This window comes from Lepisosteus platostomus, chromosome 19 (genome assembly GCF_059453375.1).
Source record: "Lepisosteus platostomus isolate fLepPlt1 chromosome 19, fLepPlt1.hap1, whole genome shotgun sequence".
Taxonomy (NCBI): domain Eukaryota; kingdom Metazoa; phylum Chordata; class Actinopteri; order Semionotiformes; family Lepisosteidae; genus Lepisosteus; species Lepisosteus platostomus.
Genome location: NC_142629.1, coordinates 14272096 through 14293872, shown reverse-complemented (window position 1 = coordinate 14293872; position 21777 = coordinate 14272096). Strand labels below are relative to the sequence as shown.

The window sequence follows — 21777 nt, the reverse complement described above, 5'->3', positions numbered from 1 at the left end:
TTGGCCCGACCTAGACACCCAGAGCAGTGCCCAGTCTTAGGCTGGCATCTGGTTTCGAGGAAGTTCCTAAAGTAGCTGGTTAAATTACTATCTATAGATATTGGTTTCCCTCTTCTTTTTTGCAATGTACTTTGCTCTCAGTATTTAGCTACTCCCTGCCCAAATATATCTTCTTTATATCGAATGGGAATATCTAAAAGAAAAAAAAAACTTCATAAAATGACTTTTCTGTTCATGGTAAACAAATTCCACTTCATCAGGGTGCCAGAAGCCAGACGGTAAAATGATCTGGAGGACAAAGGCAGTTGCACCAATGACTGTTATCATGAATTTGCAAGGTCTACCCAATGGGACTATTTGTGCATAAAGTTGCTGCTTTTGGAACCTAGTACAAAACACACGTTCTCAAGGTTGTCGTTCTCTCACCATAGTCCTTCTTGCAGTATTTTTTCATATTGATCTTCAGGTTTCCTTTCACTGGTTTGCAGTATGATTCGCAATCTGTGGACAAGCAGACCAAGAAAGTGTTTAAGTCAATCGATTTCCTTGAAAACTTTGCCAGGGGTATGGGACCTCATCTGGCAGGAACCAGGTTTCCACAACATGAAAAGTTACATTTTTTAGCCCTATAGTTAAAATTGCTTCATACATTCACTGTAAAACACACAACAAAACACAACGTTGGCCCACAGAACTGTGCTACACGAAACGCTGGTACCTCTCGTAGACCCACTAGTGTCTGAGATCCGGAACAGTTACTACAACCAGTTACTACTCGCAGACTGGAAGACAGGAAGGAACAACTTTGACAGCTTCATTAGCAGACGATCAAATCAGTGGTGAGACTCCTAAGTTTAACAACAACAAGATAAACCCGTCAGATTCTGTCAGCTTTTTGACTTCGCTATGGAACTCTCCACCCTAATTACAGGAGATATGGATCCACGTTTCTCTCAGTCTGGCCTATCACGCTGTGGTTGCAAATTGGGTAAAACGTTCCCACTGACAGTCCTTCACCGGTTTCTGATTTTCTTTTAAATTAGGATAAATAACAGTCAGGCTTCGTAATGAAGGTCTGGTCTATTCTGGTGAAAAATGGTGATGGTATTTAGCGCACATATACAGTAAATAGGACCGTGGGGAAGATGTTGCCATCGACAACCAGACTGACGCAAACATCGCCAGAGTCCATCTTCTACACCTACAATCCAACAAGGACATCAAAAGGTGGTTGCACTGAATACTCGATGGTGTACTGTTGTGAGCCAAGGCACTGCAATCCAAATACTCTCATTGCAAGCACAATAATGTTCCTTGCTCCAGGGATGCAGAGCTTTCACAAGAGAGTTGTCTGAGTATGTCAAAACGCTCAAGTACTCATTAAATCAAACAAAAGTTTCATTAGACGCTCAGCAAACAATTGACTCAATGTGATATTTTTTTCCTCACATCAGAATCAACACCTGAAATTGTGAGAACTGTGTCTTTGCATTGGCACATTCATTCGATGTTTTAATCTGCAACAGTCACGAAAGATTTATGTGTTCAGAAATGAAATCCCCCAGACAAAGAGGTATTAGTGTAGTATGATAACAACAGTCATGGAGCTTGTGTGTGTTTTTTTTCCAAATGTTTGTTTGAGCTCTCACTCGTGACATCCCTGCAAAAACCTTTGGGGTTTTAATTTTAATATTGTTGTGTTGTTCAGCCTTCTCCCTCCCTGAAGCATTTCAACTCAACAGGTCATCTCTCCGGGGCGCGGGCTTACCGGGGGTGACGAAGCATTTAACAAAGACATCAAAAACATCATCACAGAGAGGAAAGGAGCCAATCCTTTTAACAAACTGAGTCATTTGGAATATGACCTCCAGGGATAAGATCTATCCATACCTGCACTTATATAAATCGAGAATAAAAAAAACAAAACAAAGCACTCCAAATTGAAACAACATTGTTTGGCACTCCTTCTAAATAAAACACCGAGCTAAGACACCAGTCTTTTCTTGCTCCGTGTACTTCAAACAGTGTATGTAGGAGTTCTCTGAGCCTGCCAGAACTGGTGCCCATTGCCAGGGCTGGCGTTCTGAAAGGAACACTAGCTCTGGGTTCTGGGCAACTCTTCAGTAACAGCCATTGGATAACGTTTTGCTTTCCCTGCTATCATATGCACTCCTTAACATCGGCTCTACACATCACTACCAGCCAGCCGGGGTTCGGTCTCTTTATTTATCAAATAGAATTACACAGCCATTCGCTTTTAAAGTCAGAAAAGAAGAAGAATGAACTTAAATGAATGCAAGCTTAGCTGAATGATACATGATTTAAATGAATTCATGTCAAGCTTTTGAGCCATGGTAATAAACTTCCCGTATTTACCCCCCATGCTAACTCTACATCAGTTCATGTTCCCCAACAAGGAAAACAGCTCTTGCGTTTACCCTGGACGTCATTAAAAAACATGCCCTTCGACCTGCAATTTCAGGGGTGTGGTTTACCTTCATCTAAAAAACCACATGCTGAGCTACTGAATAAATGCACCAGTAAAGGCACTTGCTTGAGTGCAGGTTGAGCTCTGGGATGTGGGAGTCCCGGGTTCAAATCCGGGTGCTGTCGCTAGCCGACTGAAATTCGCGAAGCATGAGGCTGAGATGGGTTGGCCAGGTCATTCTCAGCTTTCCAGAACACAGCGACTCCTGAAGTCTAGTAGCGTTGAGAGAAGCAACACTCCTCTAGTTGGTGCTAGCAGTCGTGCGGACCTCACACCAGTCTCTGGAAAGAGGTTTAAAGCAACCACAGTCTATGTTTTTCAGTAGCTCTTCAATGGTCTTCCTAAAGACCAAATATGGCCGAGGAACCCAAGAAAGCATGTTATTTTTAATGTATTTCCTGAGGACTCAGCAATATTTTATATTATGACATGGCTGCCGTCCTGGTAAAGAAAAGCTAAGCAGAGGTTGTGGTGTGTGTGTGTGTGTGTGTGTGTGTGTGTGTGTGTGTGTGTGGGGGGGGGGGCAATTGGGGGTAGGGAGGGTCACTCAGCCCCCACATGCGCTGTCTGCCCGGATAAGCACCTGCTTTCTTTTGCCAGTTGTGTAGGTCTCTGCTGAGGTGAGGGGGGGGCGGAGGAAATGTTAGGTTTGGCTGTGGCGCAAGGGTGAAAAATAGCCTTCAACAAATCACATTTTAATGCTGTGCGCTGCATCGCATGGGGAAAAGGGCTTATGGAATATTACATGGAAGGAGTTCTGCTTTTCTTCCTCCATTGGGCCCAGAAAGTACAGCTGCTCTGCGCTCCAGAGCTCTGATGAATCTGCCGCACAGAAAGGACCTGGGGCCTCAATTCCTGACAACAGATAGGACAAGCCTGTTATTCACTGGGGAGAGAGGAATCAAGCTCTGCTGATTAAGCTCAACTTCTACGCACTGGTAGACCCAGTGTACAGGAGATGTGGTGATTCTGTAAGAAAGCCAGATTAGATAAATAATGATCTTAAATGGAAATTCTGTAAGTGCACGTTCCTGACGGAGCAGGCCTGAGTTCATTTTGATCTCCCCCAGACGCAAGAACATCGATTTCTCACAGCATCTGTCCGGACAACTGCATAAAAGCCAATAAATTATTCAATTCGAATTTAATATTAGTATTAAAGATGTTTAAGAACAAATGTGTTTGGAATGTGGGAGTGCTGCCAGCAAAGCAACACATCACTGGAGTTACTGAAAGAATCAACACATTACACCATGATTCATTAAAAAAAAAACTTTTAGGCCTTATTCAAATCTCAAATGGGAAATGCTAATTAATTTCACGATGAAAACTGCAAGAATGAGCAACAGATTCCTGCTTCGAATGAAATTGTACAAAACTGGGTAGGGAAAGAGGTATTTTCACTTTCCAATACAATGGCATAAAAGCAGCAGCCAGCAGGAGTAAGGTTTCCTCCTTTTTTTATTTTTTTTCCACAGGTACAAAAAAATCTATATACATTTTCTCGTCGCGTGCAGTCTAACGGTATTACTCATTTAAGTGTTGATTTCTGAAAGCAAAAAAAAAAGGGGGAAGAAAATCTATAAAAATGTCAGGGGGACTTGGCTGCATATCAGAGAGCTGTAGTTTTATTAGTGGTAACCAGAGAGTGACTGGACCAGCTGCTTTGCAACAGCCTCCGTGCAGCTTTCAATAAATCTGTGAGGGCAGCTTGAACGCCACTTCGGCACAAGACCCGGAGTAGCACCCTGAGGACCTGCTAGAAAAATAGAAAGGGAAGACCTTGATTGTCAGCCAGGCACAGAGACGATGAAGGCTGGTGAGGGTGGGGGGTGGCGAATTCTACACCGAACGCAGAATCGCTTGCCCGGACTGCGTGTTCCTGCACAGCCTCTGTGATACTCCTGCAGCGTGGCCTAGTGTTTACAGAGGTGGCATCTGGAACTCCAGGGCCTTGTGGGTTGAGGGTTGACGAGGCAACGTGGTGTTCTGGGATTCTGTGATGGCAGGGGGGATGGCCAGGAGGGCGAGACGGGTGGGAGGTTATGGGCAAGACGTTTAGCGACGAGCGACAGGAAAACCAAGTGGTTAGGAGTCTTGAAATCTGCTGTGACTGTCGTGGGGCTCACTGCTGGGGCTCACACACTTGCCGTCATGGAAATGGGGAGATGCAAACCTACACACAAAGCTCAGAAAGTCTGGTCACCGCTTCATTCCTTTTACTGCAGTGCTGGGCAACCTAAACAGACAGAAGGATCACATCTGCAGCCCTCATGCAACCTCAAGGGCCACAACAAACCTCCAGCAACAAGAAAACATTGCAAAACCACAAGCGTCCTTCATTTATTTAAGTATGTCTTACGGGTAAAGTGCTGTGAAAATCTCTCTAGCATTAGTAAAATTGGGTTTACAAAAACCGTTAGTGCAGAGTGACTGGAAAAGGCAAGTGGTTAATGTCTAGAAACCAAAAAAATGAGTGTGATGTAACGGGTAAAATTAAGAGCAATGATGGAAAGGCTGTCTGTACGGCCTCAAGACTTACACTGAGGGACTGGAAGGAGGGGCAAAGCTTTTTCGGAGGAAATGAACGAGGCTGGAGATCCAGGTCAATTAATGTTTCTTTCTACATGTGCCCCTTCTCAGTTCACAGATGGGTTAATGAGGTGTGTGTTGGTGGGGGTGGGGGGTTGGGATTGAGTAAATGGTTTCTGGTAGGGGTCCAACTATAGCTTACAAAACTGTCCAAGCGCCTGTGGGATCATCTACTTTCTGCAGATCAATGATCCAAGCTGGCCATTCATCTGTAGTACTGCGTATGTCACAGTTGCATCTATCCCTCTTAATGGCTCTTCAGCTCCACTGTGAATGTTTCAAACAGCAGCTCAGCAACACGTGACAGGCCTGACAACACCCATCTCCTAGGGCAGCTGATGAGCAAATACGGGTTTGACACTGACAGCTGATGCTGAAACAGGAGTTTCAATGGTCTCGATCCTGCTTTCTATTCTGCTTAGTGAAGTAAGAGTACAAATTATCAATGGATAGTTCACTAGTGCTGTGGCAGGGGAAGGCTTTATTAAAATTATGATCACAAGTCCCAGGACTGCTCTTGTACTCATTCGCTGCTGTCGTCTCTCTCCAAACTGCCTGATAATGGACTGCAAACATTGACGGGAGGGGTTGCCTTGTCATGTGTTCAAAAAGTACAATTACAATCTTAAAACCAGCTACACAGATCTGCCCCATTTTGAGGCACTGTGTGACTGAAGGTCATGTCGAAATTGTCATGGCCACACATAATCAGAGACCAGCCCCGTCCAATTCCCGCAAACGCCGACACAATAAAAAAATCATCCAATCACACGTCTCGGTCGTCACCACACCTCTGAGTTCCCACAATACTTGAGGGCTCTTTACCATCACCACGGTGCTCAGTATTGGGTTTACCAGTGGAGCTCCTACTGTAGTTCTTCTCCTAGACACCACCTGATTGCTGCTTATCTTCCGAACCCCCGGCCTCGTCCAAGACTACGATTCCTCGTTCTACGAATTGGTTAAGTACGCCTCGCTTTCCCTGATCCTGTTTGTACATCGCCACTGACTCCCGCATAGGGTCCATTTCAACCTTTATTTTGGCCTGCATTCTGTAACGGAAATGTTCTGTGGTCTAAATCTGTAAAATCTCAGAAGAGGGAGCCTGTGAGCCAGGACCCAACCTCAGTGGCTGTCCAGTGGTGTGCCTGCTGGCTGCTTGCCATCATTTACCAAACAGGCAATTACCTGGAAAGCCCAATGAACTGTCCATTGATCAGAAGTGTAAACAGCCACAATTGCTTCAAGAGCTCTGGTTACTGTTTTTTTTTCTTAAATCAGCGACTGGGGCAAATGGTACCCCAACACACATACACGTCACCTCAGCCCTGCTCCTTCACTAAGTCCTTACTGCTAGGAGCTAAAATGATTTCAATCTGACTTTTCCCTTACGATGACCTTGTCAGTTTAAGTTATCCAGACCAATAAGTAATAAGTATAGTGAGTAAAACAGAATGTGTTGTACCTGTAAGCAAAAAAAAAAGTAATACATTTTGAGTGAGTAAGTAGCATTTACCACTGAAAGTCTGGAGAGCTCCGTGAGCTCCTGTGTTTAAAATAAAGACTGTGGCAGGTAACTGTATGAGCCAGACGATTCCCAAGGAAGTCAGACTCGCAGTGCCCTAATTATATCCCCTACAAGGAGACCAGGGGTTTCTTGGCTGCTGTTCAAACCTCTGCAATCCACCTTCCTGCCCTCAAACCCAGTCTGCAAGCAATCACAAAAACTCCAATGAACCGCCTAAGTTTCTAGACCTGCTGTGTCTCGAGCAACATAGGAGCATATTTGACCCATCTAGCTCATTTAGTTAGTGGCTAAATGATCCAAGAATCTCATCCAGCCATTCTTTGAAAGAAGCCGGGGTTATCCTCTTCAACAGCGTTCGTGGGTAGCTGGTTCCAGACACCTGAGACACTTTTGATAATGAAGTGGCTCCTGCTCTGTCTGAATTGCTCTTCCACAGAGTTTCCACTTGCGTCCTCCGTTTCATGTCTCACTGTTTATTCTGAAGCCACTGGTTTGACTTCGTCAGTGCCTTTGATGAGCCTGAATACTTGTATAAAGTCCCAATTTAGTTAAAGACTAAAAAGGTTAAGTTCCATCAGCCTGTACATTCCCTTGAGCCCATAAATGTATATACCCGCTGTTCTCTGAACTGATTCCAGGTAATTTTATCTGTAACACGGTGAACAAGTTACTGTAAGCAGACCCGATCCTCTGTTCTGCTGCAATCACTACTTATTCTTAAGCATTTTAGTGGGAAAGCGACATTTTTCTCTGTTGTTTGATGATGAGTTTTAGCCTTTTATCTTTCCTACTGTCTGCAACTTTGTTATTTATTTTTTTGCTCCTTTCAGGCCCTCTTGTGAGGCTTCTGTTAAGACTCTCTCTTCTGTTATAACTTGTTAAAAAAGCCCCGACTAATTAAAGCAGTGACCCCACCCAACCAAATTGCAAAACCAGTAATTGAGGACAGATTTCCACTGGATAGAAGCAAGACAACATTAGCAAGCAATAAGCTGCAATAAATTCTGGCATTTATAATTTGCAGTTTGGAAGGTGGACTGACATTTAGATTTAATGTGAGCCTTAGGGTTTTATTTGAACATGTTACACTTGCAAGCAACTACCATTCTGGATAATACGCTGCATGACTGAGCAAGATGAACAAGGCTGAGGGACTGTATTATTGCTGCACAGGCTGCAGTGTGCAAGAGTTACTGAGGGGGCTCTCAGAGCATTGTGGAACTCCAATGAAATTACTGTTCTCTCCTGTAGCTGTTCATAGGCAGCAATGTGCTGTCATGACAGAAAATAATTTAAGAAGAAATAAAATGATTGTGAATTGTGAATTTAAGGAAGCAAACTATGAAGACGGTACAGATGATGCTAATGTCTTCTCCTTTTAGGCTTATATTTTGAAAGAGAGATGGTGAGAACCATAGGGATCCCAAAAAAGTACAGATAATAATAATTCATTTCTCTTCTATAGCGCTTTTCTGTACACTCCACTCAAAGCGCTGTACAGGTAATGGGAACTCCCCTGGATGATGCAACAGAAACCACAGTGCGCCAGTACACTCACCACACACCAGCTCTCAGTGGGGAGGAGAACAGAGGGATGAAGCCAGTTCACAGATGGGGATTATTAGGAGGCCATGATTGGTAAAGGCCAGGGACAAATTTCACCAGGACAACGGGATAATACCCAATAATACCCCTACTCTTTAAGAAACGTCCCGGGATTTTTAATGATCATGGAGAGTCAAGACCTTGGTTTTATGTGTCATACAAAGGAAGGTAACTTTTTACAGTATAGTGTCCCCATCACTATACTGGGGTATTAGGACCCACGCAGACCACAGGGGGAGCACCCCCTACTGGTCCCACTAACACCTTTTCCAGCAGCTCTCCCCTACAGGTTCTGACCAGGCTCATACCTGCTGAGCTCCAGTGAGCTGCCAGTTGTGAGCTGCAGAGCGATATAGCTGCTGTGTTTTTTACATTGCAGTTACTGTAATATTCTTCAATGGAGTAAACATTACTGGCTCTGTCTTTCTTCTGTGACCAAACAGGAGCAATGCCATATCACTAACTCCGCATGTGAGGTGAGGAAGAAGAGGCAGTTCCTGATTGCATCATATCGATTGCAATAATTTATAAATAAATTAACAAATAAGTGTTTGATCACAAATGCAACTGGATAATGCCATAGTCTTCTTCCAAAATAGTGAAGAAACTGCTGAGCCATGTTGATAATAACTCAATTTTTATGTACAGAAAGGAGGTGACCTCTCCTTCACCTTTATTTATCCTTCCTAATACAGCTCTTTCAGCACAGACCCTTTATTACAGCTGCAGTGTGAAGGCATAGCAGTGAATCTTCAACACAGACTTTCATATGAAGGATCCCCATTGTAAATCAACATTCTGCACTGCAACAGTTTTGCACTGACAGGTATGCGGTCTCAGTAAGTATTGACCAGTTTCACATAATGGGGATGAAGCTGTCAGAAAGAAAAATATCAACACACATTGTAATGGCCCTAGACCTGCTTCATTAATAACTCAGTAATAGATCAATGGGGCACAGAAAGAGCAATTGTCCTGGTGACAGATCAGCTAGCTCAGTGATACAGAAATGGATTGAAGCAATAAAGCAATGGCTTTAAGAATGGCTCTGTGAAAACTTGTGCCAACATGTTACACATTGGTGAACATTTTCTGTGCACAATTTGTTTCTACAATAAAACAATGGCGCTAGCAGAACTGCCATTCGCCCTGTAAGCTTCCTGCAGCTCTTTGGATTCAGGGTTTTTCAAGCCCTAATGTAAACTGTGTCTGCTTTCAATGAATTCAAAGAAATCGCATTCCCTGAAGTATTTTACCCTTGCACTTTTTCTTAACTATGCCCCAATGTTAACGGGCGTCATGAAGGACTTGGACATTGTGCTCATCGTGGGAAGGTACTGTACCACATGCATGAAAAATTAAGCCACCGCTAGGCAGAGGGAGAAACATGATGGCTAATCGCGTCACAAGAAGCTTGGTAATGCAATGAAAGTTCAAGGGTTTTGTAAGAAGGAGGACATTCAGTGATCTGCCTGTAATGGAGACATCAGCCAGGAGTCTGAAAGCACTGACCTGCGGGTTCCTCTGTGCTGCTGATCACTGCAGTGGGGTTCACTACCGGGATCTCTGTGAATGAAGAGCAGGAGAGAATCATCAGCACACAAAGTCACGACAGGACACGGCCGAGGCTTTTGAAACTTCAGTGACAACACAGAACACTAAACACCCTCCTCCTCCTCCACCACCACCACCACCAACATGCACGTGCCGTTGGAATTTTGAGATGCAAGCTTAAGGCCAAAACGCAGAATCCTGCAGATTTTCTGAGGACGCTGCACGAAATGCTCGGTCAATGTTTTGTTTCTTTTTGCTGCAATGCTGGACAAGCGTAGAATTCAAACGGGCCTCTCTTCCGAGTATTGTGTACAACTGTCCTGCCCACGTGATGAAACAGTCTGCAAATCAGCCCAGCGAGGAGAAACCAGATACATGCCAGGGCTTGAGGGAAGGTCCTTCACCAACGGGCTGAAAGAACTCAACCTTTCTTGAGATGGAGAAGATTATGAGGGGACCAAATACAAGTAAAGACTTCAAAGGCACTGAGCAGTCTTCTTCAGTGTGAACAGTGGAACCAGAGTACGCAAGTGGAAACTACTTGGAAGTGCATTTGAAACTGAGATGCTGCTTTACCCAGAGGGTGGAGAAAAGTATTGAGAAAAGCTCCCCAGCCATGTTATTGAAGCTGATATCCTGGTTTCTTTCCAGATGAGGTCTTGGGATCAACGAGCTACAGACAGGCTATATGGGCCCAATATCCTGCTCTAATTTGTAACCTTTCTTGCGTGTTTTGGTCTTAACATGAAAAGACAGGTCGGTCACCACTTTGACCCTCACTCAACCTCAAGGACCACAACAAACCTACCGTAACAACAAAAAGCAAAAGTGCAAGAGTCTTTAATTTATGTCTTCTGGGTAATATACCTCGAGCCTTAGTAAAACTGGGTTTGTATTGAGAGGGGCCTGGTAACCGTAATTTATGTCTCCATGGACTGCATGTGGCCTGTGAGCTGCAGGCCGTCCACCATTAAGGTAATATATATTGTTATACTCAATCATCTCTCAAAATTATTTACAAAATCAGCCTTGGAAATATGACTCCCATGGCCCTGCAGTCTCGACGATGTTATGCTTTACCCTGGGCTGCAGGCTGTTGTGCGTTTGCCAGTGCTGGTTGCTGAATATTTCATGCTCGTTACCGTATTCTGAGTAAATCTGCACTGACAGACACAGGGAGTTAAAATAATATGGAAAATGTTTGCTTTTCTATTTCATTAGTTCAATTTACAAGAGCCTGCAGCTCATAAAAGCTGCAATGGGTGTCTTACCTTCATTTTTCCCAAAGACTATCTAATATTGTACTCTTTACACAGAAAACTAATTACTAATTTAGTTCACACTTTTAGCCAAAGCAAATTATATTTGCACAGCTGGATATCTTACTGCAACGATTTAGGTAAATTACCTTGTTCAAGGGTACAATAGCAATAGCAATGTCTCACCTGGGATTTGAACCCACAACCTTACAGTTAGTGGTCCAGAACCAGAACCAATGCTCCACATACTATTCTCGACAATGATTCTCTCCAATTCTTCCACACAAAGGAACTGGAGGGGTTAAGATGTCTTCACTTGGTAAACTCACTGTCCTGGTATGGGGCAGACCAACACACGAAAAAGGGGATTTCCACAGATACCACCACCACCCTTGTGAACTCCACCCTACAACACAGAACAAGTGGCGCACTCCACGCACACACGGCTGACACACCGTGTAACACATTGCAGGCAGACCAGACCTAGAAGTCCACACATTCCTCCTATTAATTATGGGATTAAGTGTAATTTTTCAGCTAACATTAGTCGATCCAAATTTGGCTCAGAGGGAAACTGACAACATGCCAGGATTGTTTGGGGAGGTGAAAACAATGTAAATATGAATGCAGGAAAACCAAAAAAGGGTCAGGTGAGAAACAGCTCTCGAGAGTGGGAGTCATACAAAAAAAAAAATTTAGAAGAAGGGAATTATCAAGAAACCAAAAGAAAGTACAGTAACATACAGGAATGAATAGTCAAGACAATGACCAAAGGGATATTGGGGGTTTTAGCCCATTTTTAACAGCAGAGAACAAATTTGTAAAAAGCAATCGTTGTTAAATTGCAGAAATGCATCACCTATCACCTCTTTGGAGATATCAGGTCTGTATTGCACCAGGGATCCTGCTGAAATGTGTGAAAATCTGAACAAAAAGTGATACAGCTGTAACATTAGGCAGGAAGTAAGAATTTTTACACCCGAGATTATAATGCTGCCATTATGAATAACTTTAACATAACTCCCTTAACAGGAGTTACAGCCTCAGTTTTCCAAAACATTCCACTGGCATCTTCTGAAACACAGCAAAAACATATAGCACAGGTACAAATGTCACACAAATATGATTTTCCAGAGCTCCACTGTGACCTACTGTGATCTGCAGACAGTCCACAGTCATCTGAAACACGCCCTGCTTGGTTCTTCCAAAAGCAGTTGTTATTGAACATGGAGTTCTCCAAATTCCCCGCATCTGTATTGTATTTGATTCAAGAGAGTGTGCAGTTCTTGGAAATTGCTGTGTATCTACCTCCCCAAATTAAACATGGGACTTTCAAAACATGCCAGCAATCTTCCTGTGTTACGAGGTGTGCCTTCAGTCTTGTTTGCACAGCAGGCCAGATGGTTAAAACAACTCCAAAAGCTAAATGCTGTGCTCTTTTCTACCTTACACTGGGTTTTTTTCTGGCCCCTCTCTGCACCTCATTTGCTGGAAATGAGAGCTCCTAGCAGGCACCTGGTGACAAAGCCCTCAACAAAAACACCTCTGTGGTTTATTTGCCAGTACATTCATTCTTTCTGCAAGATGTTCACTCCCTTGAGAATAAGCTGGGCAGGCTGGTGGAAACCACACAATTCGGCAGCCAGAATCCTGACCAGGTCTAGTGCTAATGATCACATCACTCCTATCCTGGAGTCCCTGCACTGGCTTCCTGTCAGGTTTTGTGTCGACTTCAAAATTCTCATGCTCACCTATAAGGCTCTGCATAGCGCGGCACCATTGTACCTCTCTGGGCTACTATTGTCCTACTCCCCACCTAGTAGTCTTCACTCTTCTAATTCTGGTCTCCTGTCTGCTCTGTGACAGGGCTTTCTCCTACCGCACCCCAGAGCTCTGGAACTCGATCCTTCAAGATATCAGAGAGGCACCTTCCCTGAGCTCTTTCAAATACAGACTCCAAACCTTCTTTTTTTTTAAAAAGGCCTTTTATTGAACTGGTTCTCCATGCCCCTTTGCTTTTGCTGCTGTTTTCCATACGCCCTTCTACCATCTCCTCTCAATGTGTATTTTTTTTTTTGTTGTTCTCTAAAGTGCTGTGAGAAGCCACTTTTAAAGGCGCTATAGAAAAATTAAGTTCATTATTATATAAACCACACAATGAGTGGCCGATGTCGCGGCAGTTCACTTCTGCCAACTGCTCCCAGTTCAGCGAAGCAGCGCTGAGTGGCACAGTCCCGCAAGTAAGCCTCTCTCAGTTTCTCTGCCAGGGGTTGTGCACTGCCTCCTCTCAGCCCCTCCAAACCCAGCTGTGCGCTCCACACTCCCACAACTCTTTGGGCAAAGTTCTGCCTCCTGTCCTGCAGCCTCACGGATAAGCACATACTTCCAGAGTCCCCCTAAGAACCCGCACTCTCCAGTCCAAGAAGAGCTGGACGAAACATCCCAGCTGGGAAAGAGCAGGGACTGCAGTGTCTTTCCGTCAGGAACGCTGCCGCTGTGCAGTAGTAAAGGGCTGTAAAACTTCCGCACACGATAGCGGAGAGCTACTGCGCCCTGAGGGAACAGGCAGACAACATGAAAGTGACACCCCTGAAAAGACTGACTTACATCTATCAGGGCAAGCCAATTCCAGTTTTCTTCTCCTCCTGCAAGCTAAAGGAGACATTTATATCGCCTATTTTCCTGCTGTCATTTCTAATTTCAGATCACCCCCTTTATCCTCTTAATAGTTTTTACGCACGATTTTCAGCTTAAGTCGTAATTTGGCGAGACAGGTGAGGCCTCTCCCCTGGAGAGGATGGAGGAGGGGGGAATGCCTGTACCCCTTCCCGCCCGCACCCATGAGCAAAGGGGGGGCTTCATCGCAAAGCTCCCTTCTGGTTCCTCCCGCGGGCGAGACGTCTTTTCAATCCCTGGTACTGCTCGGGTTGATCTACTGTACCAGCAATGGATCGCTTGTAAACGACACTGAAAGCCTTTGTCTGGCGAGGCACGCAAACAAAGGACAAAACAAGATGCACTAATCTATTCATCTAGTTTTATCTTTTGGTTTAATGTTGCCGCTATCACTGACTATGCCACATGTCCTAGTGACAGCGGTGCTACTGGAACGTACATGACAAACGTCCTCAGGATTAGCAGGTGTCTTAGAGGACCACGAAAAAGCACTTTCAGGCTCTGATGTGCTGGAAGCCTGTAAAACCAGATTACTTTACTGCCCACAGGCCCAACCTCAAGTACCTCCAGTACCTCCAGCTCAGCATCTTGCTCACACACTCCAGTATATTTCCTGCTGATCCCCACTTCACTCCACCTGACTGGCTGCACAAGCACAGCGGCAAACATCCAAATTACGTCTGTGAGCTGGGACACTACTGCAGCTGTCACTTGTCCTGCTAGCTCTGGATTAGTTCCAACGTTTGATGGAAATCAAAGCAGTCACCTGAATCTTTCTCAAGAAAAAATACACACAGATGAAATGAGGGCCGATATGAAGATGGAGGACTTTCTTGCAATGTAGAAATCAGACAGTCTGGACAAACCAAAACAGAAAGGAGTGATACAAGTGTGCAAAAATATTTTGCTTTAATAATTGCATATTGACATGTCACAAATGAGAGGAGGCCATAAAGTCTGTCTCTTTCTCCGTGTTTGATATCTGAAGAACCTATTGGCCCAATAATCACTTCAAGGAATCTCCAGAAGGATCCCATAGAGTCAGGATCAATAACACAGCCTGGCAGTGCGTTCCAGACCCCAACCACTCTTTGCGTACTGACCCGTCTCTGGTTTTCTGTTCTAAATGCCCCAGCAATTGAACTGCCTTTTGTCCTCATTTCACTGGTGAATTTCTAGTCCTTTGGGTTGGCTGGGACAACGCCTTTTGGGATTTGGAACACTTGAGTCCAATCCCCATTTTCATGTGTGCTGGTTACAGAAGACCGAGCTCTGAACGGCAGAGTAACAACAGGTGCGCCTCACGGTGAAGACCTCCTCCTGTTCTCCAGTAAAGAGAGGATTGAGACTTACTGATGCAAGGAGCTACCGGGGAGCGGCTTTGCTGGTAGCCCTTGGCACAGCGGTTGCAGGTGATGCCCGTCACCCCATCCTTGCACGGGCACTGCCCCGTCGTCTGGTTGCAGGTCTTGCCGGCGGCGCCCACTGGGTGGCAGTCACAGGCTGCAAGGGAGAGACAGGAACAGAGGAAAGGCATCAGGTCCTTCTGCCTTGACAAGCAGACCAGTGAAAGGGCAGTGCCGGATTTTCCCATGAGGCACTGTAGGCACAGCGCCCAAGGCCTACGGTATTTTTAGGGCCTACGAAGGAGGGAAACACTAGTGACTAATAAAAAACGAGCTGAAACCAAACAGGCTTGCGATCGACTCTAGGTGCTCCAAATCAATAATCACACACTATCTAGCGGCTCTTCTAGAAACTAGAAGGATCGAAGTGATGGTCGCTCGACTCCCTCCATCAGTCATGTGGTTTAGCATGAGAAGAGTTTAAAGTGCCTCATGTCAATCAACGTCATTCAATTGGCGTTTACCCCTCTTTTTGCAAGTGCCCAGGGCCTACGAACACCAAAATCCGGCCCTGGTGGAGAGGAGCATCTGCGCAGGAGGTGGATTGCTTTACTATATCCCTTTTAAATGTGTTTGTGAAGCATGGAAAACTAAGATCCCTTTAATCTGCCCTGGAAGAAAAAAACTACCAAGTACTCAATTCCCTGCGGAGGGATAACCACTTTCCTTGCATGTAAAACATGTTATCTAAGTGGTGATGATATGTTAACCATGTCATCTAAAACAGTGTCTACCTATCCATCTTCTAATTGATTTATCCAAGTCAGGGTCGAGGGGGAGCTGGGACCCAACTAAGCAAGCAATGAGTACACGGCAGGACACACCCTGGGTGGGCACCAGTCCATCGTAGCGCACACAGACACAAGCTTAGACACACGCTCACCAATTAACCCACCAGCATGTCTCAGGACTGTGGGAGGAAACCAGAGCACCCGGAGTTAACCCCAAGTGAATATGGGGAGAACATGCAAACTCCACACAGACAGCAGCCCAGGAATTGAACTCAGGGCCCGGGTGTCACAGTACAGCAATACAAACCACTGTGTCAATGTGCTGCCCCTTGCGTTTTATCATGTTTGAAATTACTCACATTTTAAATGCTGCACCTGCAATCCCTCAAGACATGTCCAAGAGGTCCTACAGTTAACATTAAACATCACCCTTTCTCTTTTGTAGCAGAGAAATACAAGCATGCAATGTCCTCAGATTACAAGCATACGATTAAGACACCATGCAAATATGTAACTTTTATCAGCTGCAGACTCCCGTTACATTGTACTCAATAAAACATACTTGATACTACTTTTGTTTAACATCTCTGTCAAAGCAGTTTTACTCAAAATAAGACAACCAGATGATCAGACCATCCAGAAAATATTACTTTACATAGGAGTTTTCATCCTGCAATTCCCAAAATAGTCTTGTTTTAGTGTTCTTTTCATAGGAACACTAGCTGCAGCTGCTCGGTCATGTAATTATAATGTTACAGAAGAGGAAAATGACAGGAATGGAAAGCAAAATGTGTTGAATAATAATCAGCAAAGGAAAGACGGAGATCACCTGAGTTGAGCACCATCCTCCTGGCTGTAATTATTCATCCTCATCTTCTATATGATTATAAGGACAAAGGGAGCTCTGGCCCAATACATAACAACAGAAGACAGCCTCTATTCTTGGAGACTCCTGCTCACAATATGGGTACAAAAACGAGACTAAACATTCCAAACTTGAACAAAAGTAAAAGGGGTTAATTAAAAGCAAAAGAACTGGGAGATTCTTCACATTTTTGTCCTTGTGTTCCTGTACGTTTACTACAGGGTCTTAATTTACCCTCAGCAAACAGGTTTTTTTTTCTTTGCAATCCTTTCTCAATAAGTCATGGCCTCTGGACTTCATTATTGCCAGTGTAGGTACAAGTAACACCTTTCGCTCTCCAAGGGTGCTGTGCTTGTCTGAATTAATAAGCAATGCCTGGGACGTACACACATTTTCATTTCTTCCAATTAGTCTAATAGCCTGCTTGTAGCCAATACCAACACACCCCATTGTGAAAATATAAAACACTCAGCCAGTAATAATGAGCATTGCGATATATTAAAATGCTGGCACTGTCCTTTATCAGCTCAATCATCTCTTTATAACCTCTAAAGGAGAATACATGTCCCCTGCGTGCTTGCACTCATCCACGTGCTGAAACACTTCATTCCCTACTTCCTAGTACAACCACTTTCAGATCACTATATTGTTATTTTCAAGGCTCTGGTGCATTGAAAACTGAGTCTGCCACAAGCCGCTTAGCCTCAGCCACTGAAGGAAACAGCTTGGCTTCTTTCAAGAAACGACTGGATGAGATCCTCGGATCAATTAATTATTTACATATATTGTTAATTACTTAAACTACCAAATGGGCTAGATGACTTCCTCTCATTTGCAATTGTTCTTATGTTGTCTCTGGGACAGTGTTAACAAGTAATTTAGGTCTTTTACGTAGAGGCACTGTATTTTATCTTTTTAATGTGGTGTTTTCCAGCTAATTAGCTTTTTTCTTCATAACTAAACGTCATAAAACTTTACCCAGTCCACTCTTCAGACTGGCACACAAGTATTTCCTTTTCAAGAGTCTTAATCTCTCACAACTGTAAAATGTTTCCTTTAACAGTGGGAAATGTTTTAGAAATTGCATCGGATGAGGAATTGTTTTATTTGGTTTATGTGCATGTTGTGGTCATTTCTCCGCTTGCAAAATAGAAAAGCCACAAGGGGCAGGGGTCACATAATACATGTCACAAATGATGGGTTAGGAGTTTGGATCTCCAACCGCTGTTACCTAATGACACATTTTCAGCACAGTTTCACACAGCATGAGGTGCAAAACTGAACTGAAACAGACCACTGCCAACTGATTTATCTAGGAGGCACGCTTGTGCAATTAAAATGTAAAATCTAGTCGTAGACATTTCTTAAAATACATTCAGCCTGTAGCAGGATTTATACAACAAATTACACAAATGGAACAACAGTATGAGATTGCTAAGAGATAGGATCAAAACTGGCCCTATTTGTAAGTTGTTGTTTTTATGATCAGATCTGGATCTGAGCGGTTCCTTTCGATAAACAACATCTGGCTGAGGGAAGCAGCATAGTTTTTCTCCTTGGAAATTAATTTAGCAAATAATGATTCCGTTGCATTCAAAATATCGCGAAAAACAAACAAAGCGAGCGGATTGCAGCAGCAGAGGTATAATTAACGTTCCTAGTGAAAACAGGCAAAATTATACTGTCGGGCAAACCCTAGAACTGTGCGCTAAGGAACATGTTGTGGAATACGCGTCTGCCAATTCAAAGGGTTCCTTGGCTCGATTTCCAATGGCCTTAAACACCTGTTAAAGGCACCGAACCGCGGAATGAGGCGGAAGTTTGCGAGCGTGCACCTGTGCTCTTTCACTTTCTGTAACCTCTGTTGTTTGATGCTGGTTCCACTAAATCTCCCCTGCGTTCCTGCAGCCCAACGAGAAGCTTTGAGGTCTACTTGTCCGTCTGTTCCCCTTCCCCGTGGGGATCGCCGGCCCCTCAGGCGCCCGTCATTGGGCACAGTGTGGGGTCAAAGTTCATCCTGTCAAGATGGCCGTGACTGCTCCATCTTGCACCCAGCCTCATAAGGCTTTCCCTGCTGTGGCTGGCTAATTCCCACGGCCAGGTGCTGAGGGAGCCTATCTGAGAATGCTCGGCATTCCTCCTCTTTTCCCTTCACGCCTGCAGATACGGTAACAAATTGCAGCTGATTTGGCCCCTAAACTCTCCATCTGAAGTCGCTGCTTTGTTGTTCAACACCAGGCGAAGAAGGGCTTGAAACTCACTTTTTCACAGCTCACACTTTCAGACAGGCCAGTTTTAAGAACTGTTTACTAAACTGAAGGAAATTAGCAGGTACTGCAGGCACTGTTTGTGAAATGTAACCTTTTTGTTTTGGAAGTTGCTCTTGATTTTCTTTTAACTCGTTCTCGCACGGACTCTCCCACCACCCCCGTTAGACACATAATTCCCCTAATCAGCTCTTCACTGGCAGAACGAGAAGCCAGGAAACCAAACAATTCCATCGGTCTGGCTTAAATAAACTCACACATTTTCCCGAGATTAATTGTGTTCAGTGATGCTGCAGAAAAGTACGGTCTGGTTTCAAAGTCTGCTCAAGGCCAAACCGTCTCCAACCAGTCCAGAAAAAAATCCAAAACAGAAGTCTGTGTTGAGATGATGTAACTCTTTTACATTTCTTGATTAAAGACAAGATTACCACCAGACTTTTCGTTCCCCTCAACAAGATTTCATTAAGAACTGCTCCATTCACATGAGTTTCCTCTAACAAAGGTTTAAAAATATATGGCCCAAATTCACAAATCAAACATGTATTTCTATCCAAAAAACGAAAGCTGCTTATTGACTCACAGTTTCAACAGCAAGCCAGCTTTGTGGGTTTTGATATTTGTGGGTTTTGATATTGAGGTACAGACTTAGCATTGGGAGTTCTCTCTGTTTCCACCTCAATTTCAATGTCTTTTTGCCAAATTCAGCCTTCATGGACTTTGTTAATGCTGAAGACATTTCAAGGTCAGGGACTGCTAAGGTATCCTGACTGACCAATGGCAGTCATCAACACTGTTCTCCATAAATCAGTACTCCACTGACACAGCAGATGAGCTCTCTCACCAGAAGATGTCTGTTGGGTTTAAGGATCAATCGAGACAAACAGTGGCGCTTCTGAGAAAAGGGTGGAAATTTTACACCTTTGTCAGAAGGGTGGAAGGCAAAATTATTGCATGTACTATTTCACTAAATCTCACTGGACACAAAGCCATCCTACTGTAATGAAACACAACAACAGTACAGTGTCTGCTTTGTATATAAGGGTATTCAGAACTGTTTAAACTCTGAAACACTGCAGACAACACGGATCACAGGAATACTGAATGGAAATGTTGCAGCTTCTGTTTTGTTTCTTCAATTTATTAATATCAGCAAATTCTTGACATAATAAATGTGCCTAGCCTCAAAATCAACCCCCTCCCCACATTTTCACTTTCAGAGCACTGATCAACTTCTTTTGATGCTACTGCCACTGTGCCATGATTGGGGGGAAAAAAGACTGAAGATCATTTGGGTAACACTGTTTTGTCATAGGAATTGAGGCATGTAGGTAACAATCCATCTCTGTTTAGAGTATTCTCCGTTCTTCTCTGCTGAAATAAAATTCCATAAAAGTACCACGACCCTGTTCAGTGACACAAGTCAATATAATTGAATATTACATGTACACTATTATCTCATTCAGCGGTACAGACTCCACAGCACTGAAAACTAAAATAAAATCAAGGCTAGTTAAAGAAGCAGTTGTATTTAAACTGATTTAGCAGAATTCCAAGAATGATCTGGCTGACAGAGTAATATAATATTGTCCTTTCACTCAGAGGATCTGACACAGACATAAACACAGAGTCGGAGTATTTTATGTGCTGCCATCAAATCCTAAAATGGAATTACAGCATTAAAAACTTCCTGTCATTTGATATTTATCATAAATCCTTCTTCCTTACCTACGGAACCTGTCCAGGCTCGTGTTTTAGTTTTTTTAGAGAGAGGTCCTGTTCTATTGTTTCTGTGCAAATACTGGGCTCCACCCGAACAAAAAATATGTACTTCACAATGGTATAAGCCTGTTTTAATAATATCAGATATGTGTGTATATGTCTCTCTCCTTCTCTGTAAACGCACACAGTATGTTAGAATACCCATCTTAAAGAATTGCCCTTACATCATTATGCATGAAATAAGACTATATTATTAATTGGATTTATAAATGCTTTTTAATATACAAAAGCAGGTGAAAATGCTGTATAATTGTTTTACCATACAGGATTGGCATTTGACTGCAATTAAAGATTTCCTCCACATGAAAGGCACAACACTCAATCACCGGCATTAAACTAGCAGTTAGGAATAAGGCGCTGGAATTCAGATCATTTCCTTTGAAGTTCTATTTTATTTCTGAAACCTGGTGCATTCAGCAGTCCACTTTCCTATTGGTAGAGTTAGAGGCTGGAGAAGAGTAACAATCCAGCTTGCTCTGTGTCCCCTCACGCAAAATTGATCAGAATACTTGACCAGTCACGTGTTGAGCTCGGCTTCCATATAATCTTCAATCATTTACTTCATAAATTAGTCATGTTGGCAGATCCATTTATTTTAAATCTAACTTAAAAAGGAAAAATTCTGGTATTTCTGTGGGAGTTTCTTCCACCTCCTGTATCTATTTTCTTACCTTCATCCAGTTCAGGGCTGCGGGCGAGATGGACCCTATCCCAGTAAGCAATTGGCCCAAGGCAGGCTACACTCTGGACGGGACGCCAGTCCATCATGGGGTACACACACGGACACAAACACTGTCACACACACACTCACACCAGGGCCAGTTTTTCCAGAAGCCCATTTCTCTACATGGGGAGTACACACAAACTCCATGCAGATTGCAGGTGCAGAACTGAACTAGCCATATCACTGTACCGCCCCTGTCTGAAATTTCTTGGCACAGAAAATTCTGTTAGTAATCCCCAGTGGACTGGATAATGGTGTACCAACCATTCTACGTCATCATTTCAACTAACTTTTTCAATGACA

The 21777-nt window shown here is 43.7% G+C and overlaps 1 protein-coding gene across 2 annotated transcripts in view; it reads right to left on the bottom strand.

The window, feature by feature from the left end:
• ntn2 (netrin 2) overlaps positions 1–21777 on the bottom strand; it is an 88817-nt gene that overhangs the window by 8103 nt on the left and 58937 nt on the right. For both annotated transcript variants that reach the window (XM_088612500.1, XM_088612499.1), the window contains exons 4-6: positions 15056–15205; positions 9726–9779; positions 427–501 (exon numbers count right to left, since the gene is read on the bottom strand). In XM_088612500.1, the coding sequence (XP_088468626.1) occupies positions 427–501; positions 9726–9779; positions 15056–15205 (279 nt within the window). The remainder of the gene's footprint in view (positions 1–426; positions 502–9725; positions 9780–15055; positions 15206–21777) is intronic.